This window comes from Lethenteron reissneri, unplaced genomic scaffold, assembly GCF_015708825.2.
Source record: "Lethenteron reissneri isolate LAM-NWPU_2019-01 unplaced genomic scaffold, ASM1570882v1 scaffold_415, whole genome shotgun sequence".
In the NCBI taxonomy this organism is placed as follows: domain Eukaryota; kingdom Metazoa; phylum Chordata; class Hyperoartia; order Petromyzontiformes; family Petromyzontidae; genus Lethenteron; species Lethenteron reissneri.
The window spans coordinates 46,473-52,192 of record NW_026891937.1 but is presented as its reverse complement, the minus strand read 5'-3'; the positions used below and the strand labels follow the sequence as shown (position 1 = coordinate 52,192).

The 5,720-nt window shown below is 48.5% G+C and overlaps 1 protein-coding gene across 1 annotated transcript; it reads right to left on the bottom strand.

Moving 5' to 3' along the window:
* Nucleotides 1-6: 6 nt before the first annotated feature.
* LOC133339821 (E3 ubiquitin-protein ligase Mdm2-like) lies at nucleotides 7-4,581 on the bottom strand (the record flags this gene model as incomplete). The annotated part of the gene is made up of 6 exons (XM_061547960.1): nucleotides 4,567-4,581; nucleotides 4,350-4,427; nucleotides 3,491-3,624; nucleotides 2,230-2,321; nucleotides 695-846; nucleotides 7-356 (listed from the first exon to the last, which is right to left on the bottom strand). Coding segments are annotated over exons 1-6 (821 nt in total), but the record flags the coding sequence as incomplete, so codon positions are not given.
* Nucleotides 4,582-5,720: the final 1,139 nt, after the last annotated feature.

Sequence of the window (5,720 nt, the reverse complement as noted above, 5' to 3'; positions counted from 1 at the left end):
CCGCACGCGGGGCAAGGCTCGTTGCGGCGCTTTAGCTTCTTGGCGCACGCGCAGCACGTGACCAGGTGGCCCGTCTCTCCGTGCACGAGCGTGCAGCTCCTGGGCCGGTGCTGGCACACGAGGCACACGAGGCACGCGGCGTTGGCGTCGCTGCTGCTGCTGCCGCTGCTGCTGCTGCTGCCGCTACTGCTGCTGCTGATGTCGTGGTCGGAGCTCGCGGGAGCCGAGGGAGCGGGGGAGACGGTGTCCGACGACGTCTTCGTTTTGACATCGTCGTCAACGCCCTCCTCCTCCTCGTGTCCGTCTCCTCCCTCCCTCGTTGCTGCGGTTCCTGTTGGGACTGACCACAACTTGCTCTGGGCTACGGACACGATGAGCAGAGTCGACGGTTACACTGGTAGGAACCACCTGGTTCCACCCAGCCCACAGGGGATTATTGTGTCCGTCCGTCAGTCGTGCATGCAAGAATGGGAGGGGTGGGGCCGGGTGGGGTGGGGAGGATTGGGAGGGGCTGGGTGGGGAGGGGAGGGTGGGGCTGGGGGGGGGTGGGAGAGGGGTGGGCTGGGTGGAGAGGGACGGTGGGGCTGGGGGGCTGGGTGGGAGGATGGGGAGGGGCTGGGTGAGGAGGCTGTGCGTAGCTACGCTGCTGTGAGAACTTACTTTTATGAAAACACGGACAAGTCAATCAAAGCGCGTGTGGGCCACCGATCCCCACGCTCGCACCGGCCGCACGCGCGAGCGCACGCGCGCTCCGACGTGCTCGTGACGCCACCGCCAAACTCACCTGCCGCTTGTCTCCGTCGGCCGTCGCCAATGAGCTTCCCTTCACGGCTCCCGCCGCGTAATCTGCATGCCGCAGAACGACACGCGCACCGATACGTGAGCACCGCGACAGCAGAGGTCGCAAACGGGTTTTGATTCCTTTCACGTACCCGTACCCGGCCGTACCCGTACCCTACCCGTACCCGGCCGGGTACGGGTAGGGTACGGGTATCGGGTACCCGATTGCGACCTCTGGGATGAAGCCACGTTGCAGGCGCGGGTGGGTTGATTCTAGGAACTTGAATTGTGAGAAGAGACAAGACGTTGGGAAATGAGTGACAAACGGTTACTCACCAGTGACTCACGGCCTACCCGTACCCGGCCGCACCAGGGTCGCAAACGGGTACCCGGCTACCCGTACCCGGCTGGGTACGGGTAGCCGGGTAAAGGTGTCGACATGCCAAGGGGTAAGGTAAAGGGTTAAAGGTAGTTCGGAAGAATTACCCGGTAGGGTCAAGGTAGCGCGAAGTGTTACCCGGTAAATACGGTGCCTTGTTTACCGCTAGAAGCTCCGTGGAGCAGTCTGTGGCCTCTATTCAATAAGTAATATTTTTAAAACTTTTTTTAAACACGCTTTTATGAAATGTACGAGTACTGGCAGAACTCCACGACTCCAGGAAGTGGCCACAACGTAAGGGGCCGTGGCCGATTGCAGCCAACGCCAGTTGATTGTGGACAATTAGACCCAAACCGAAACTTAACATAAAAAAAATGTTTAAAACATTATATATTTTTGTCATCAGTATGACATAAGTATACCAAGTTTGCAGTCGATACCACATTGGGAAGTGGGTTAAAATTGAGTTACAAGATTTGAGGATACAACAACGACAACAACGACAAGCGTGTAAAATTGGAATCATGGAGAGTATTCTATATGAATAAAGCGCTCTACCTTACAGCGTTTACCGTTATAAACCTTGTTCATGTGTAGTAGTACCCCAGTAATTACCCTGTAATCGGGTAATTCGTATGGGGTAAGGGTAAAAGGTAGGGTAAAGGTAGGCTCGTTGCTTTTTACCGGTGATGATACTACTACTAATATTACCGATGATGATACTACTACTACTGCTGATACTATTACTAATATTACCGATGATGATACTACTACTGATGATACTACCGGTGATGATACTACTACTACTGCTGATGATACTATTACTAATATTACCGATGATGATACTACTACTGCTGATACTACCGGTGATGATATTAGTACTGCTGATACTACCGATGATGATACTACTACTGCTGATACTACTACTGCTGATGATACTACTATTACATTTTAACTTGTACCTTACCTGCTAAAGGGTCTAAGGTAAGGGTAGAGTGATTATATTATGGTAAGGTAAATGGTAGGGTAAAGGTAGGCTCGTTGTTTTTACCTTTAAACTTTTACGTTACCTTGCCGGGGCCTGGCTCCACCTTTGCGTCTGTCGGTGGCGGCTCTGCCGAGCGCCTTGGCCAGGAGAGCGCCCAGCGACCTGGGGGACGAGCTGCAGACAGAGGAGAGATGTCTGTGAGAGAACGAACGCTGGGGTGGAAGTTTGCGTGACTGCAAGAATCCATACTCTTTGCTTCTTTGAACAAATAAAATATTAAAAATTCGTGATTTAATTTAGTTATTTCTATTTTTTATTTTTTTATTTTATTTTATTATTTCCCTTCTACGTGACTTTACTGACAGAACCAATGTTTGATAATTCATCGTGTTACATTCTATTTTATTCACCGTTTGCAACTCCAACCGAGGGTTAAAGTGCGCATGTTCGTCTGATAGTCAATCATTGAACGCAAGCTACCGAACAACCATTTCACGCACATGCCGGTTTACCTATTAAACCGAGTATAACACTTCCTGTAAACAACGAGAGTTTATTTGTTTCACCAGGTGAGAACTCAATAGTCCGGGGATTAGTTTCATACGCAAGGGTGGTGACACCTGGGTAACCCGAGCTGACAAAACCAAATCAAATCACGTGAAATACAGCAATCAAATAGAAACATCTGAGAAAAAACGGTGTCATATGAGAAATGGAAAAACATATGGCAGATATAAATCAATGTTCAATAATACACACTCTTGTGTTGGCTCAGCCACATTTTCAAACTGATCATAGTACAATTACAATTAAGTTACATAATTGTTTTACAGGATGTGTGTGAAATGAACATTCTAAATTAGCACAAGCTGATAATTGTTTATATACCATTCTATCTGGCAACAAAACTGACACCTTTTTTACAAGGAATCATGTTTGCATAGACCACAATACCTGCAGTCATAATGCAAACAAAAAACACAACTCTGATAATGAATGCACTGTCCTTGAAGTTGATTGGTCCACACCCGAGACAGCTTTCCTTAGAGCCTAGTCTCACATGGGTTGGACCAGATGACGCCAATAGGCGCACAGCTCAAAGACAACGCACCATCAGAGTATGAGAGCTCGGGGTGAAGCACAAGCTGTCGCACAAACAAATCAACAACGCAAGGGTAGATTTTACACGGCAAATTAGAAAAGTTGTGCCCATCAGATGAGCTCTCCCATCACGCCACAGGACCGATGATCCAGTGGTCACAACAGCGCACAGTTCATCCGTGGTACATACCGTCGCAACCCTCGGTTGACAAACTCCTCGACACGCCGCCGGTCTTTCTCACCTCGGCTCTTTGAGGGAGAAGCTCTCCACGCCGAACAGCTCCCCCAGAGGGTCGCCCTTGCAGTGCACGATGTGTAGCCTCCGCTTGTCGTAGAGTTGCTTCGTCTTGATGTAGCCGCCCAGGTGATGGAAGACCTGCGCGGGAGGATGCCTCCGTCAACTGAGAGGCCTCCTCCAACCTCTCAATACTCTGACAGTGCGCTCTTTTGAGTGAGTTGTGCGCCTTTTGGCGTCATCTGGTCCAACACCATGTGAGACTAGGCTCTCAGAAAAGCTGCTTTGGGTGTGGACCAATCAACTTCAAGGACAGTGCATACATTATCAGAGTTGTTGTTTTTTGTTTGCATTACGAATGCAGGTATTATGGTCTATGCAAACATGACACCTTGTAAAAAAAGTGTCAGTTTTGTTGCCAGATAAAAGGGTAAAAATTAACCCGTAAAAACAAAGTTTTTCGCTATAAATCCTTTATATGCGTGGCGGCTAGAGTCCTCTCGTCCTCTGGCTTGAGATGGCTGCCACCTATGGGTCAGATGATTGCCTGCCACCATTAAGCAATTGGTAATTAAATATAATAAAAAAATTCCTAAAAAGTGTAAAATTTTTGAAAAAAAATTTTTCACGAAAATAAATTGTCACGCACAACGAGTCTGTGTGCAAAATGTCAGCTCGATTGGATCACGGGAAGTGGGTTAAAAAACGACCGAAAGATTTGCACGGTCGTAAGCGCGCAAGCAAGTGAACTTAATATAAAGGATTTTTAAAAAAACAATTATCATTTTGGGGCAATGCCAGGCAAAGCGGCGGGCAAACCGCCCACGCCTCGGCACAGGCGTCGCGAGTGAGCGTCCGCATCTCACCTGCGGCAGCGTGAACGTGTCGCCTGTCGCACCGACAGAGCGCAAGAGACGCAGCAGCAGAGGCACAGGCCTCACCGCCTGCGGGACAGACGGAGAGAGAGGCGGTCGTCACGTCACCCCCGCATTGAAATCGCCCTCGAAGCAATCGTTGCGCAAATCGTAATCACGCAACACTTTATCTGCTCGCCGGCTTGTTACAAAAGAGACACGCCGACACCAAGAACACGCGCATCTCCGGTGAGCGCACAGTCGGCTAAGTATGGTGCGGAAGAAGTTCAACGCACACGCACACACACACACACACATGCGCAGACACGCAAAGCAAACGCGCACACACGAGCCATTAGGAGTGAGCAACACCCCTCAATGCGCGCGTTGCTGTGCAAAGATTCATACTCTTTGGATTTTTCGGTAACGTCACGTAGTTACATTTTTTAAAATCCTTTATATTAAGTTCACTCGCTTGCTTGCTTGCGCGCTTACGACCGTGCAAATATTTCGGTCGTTTTTTAACCCACTTCCCGTGATCCAATCGAGCTGACATTTTGCACACAGACTCGTTGTGCGTGACAAGTAATTTTCGTGAAAAATTTTTTTCCCAAAATTTTCCACTTTTTAGGAAAAAAAAAATTTCATATTTAATTTAAAATACCAATGTGATAAAAATGAAAGCCGTCTCGGGTGTGGACCAATCAATTTCAAGGACAGTGCATATCATTATCAGGGTCGTCTCTATTTCGTTTGCATTTTGACTGCAAGTGTTGTGGTCATTGCAAACACGATCCCTTGTATAAAGGTGTCGGTTGTGTTGCCAGAAAAAAGGGTAAACCCCTATTACTATATCTTGCTACTGGCAAAGGAGGTATCATGATGTAGATTCCAAACTTACACCACCAGGCTGTGTTCACCCAACAACCCACTCAAACACGAAACAACACTCGGCCTAAAGCGATTGTCTCAAACGCATTGTAAGCACACGGCGACATGAACGCAATCGCAAACACTGACCAAAGCTTCCTCGCAACTCCCGAAGCTGAAGAGATGGAGGTGGAGGGGCTGCCACCATCATGACGACGACGACGACGACGATGATGACAACTGCAGAGACACACAGGGACGTGTCGGTTAGCCTGAAGCGCAGTGAGGACCCAGCCTGACAAGACCACCAATCAAGGGGGGTGCTGCTGTTGGTTGGCATCAAGGTCCACAACTGAACTCGGCTTTTAGAGACTGCAGCACGGTGTAATCACCTCTTAGGTTTTTTTTTTCGGTAAAGTCATCGTGTAGGTAAAACATTTAAATTAATAAAAGTAAAATAAAACAAATAAAAAATTCACGACGTTTCGGAGGCAACACAAGCCTCCGTCTTCA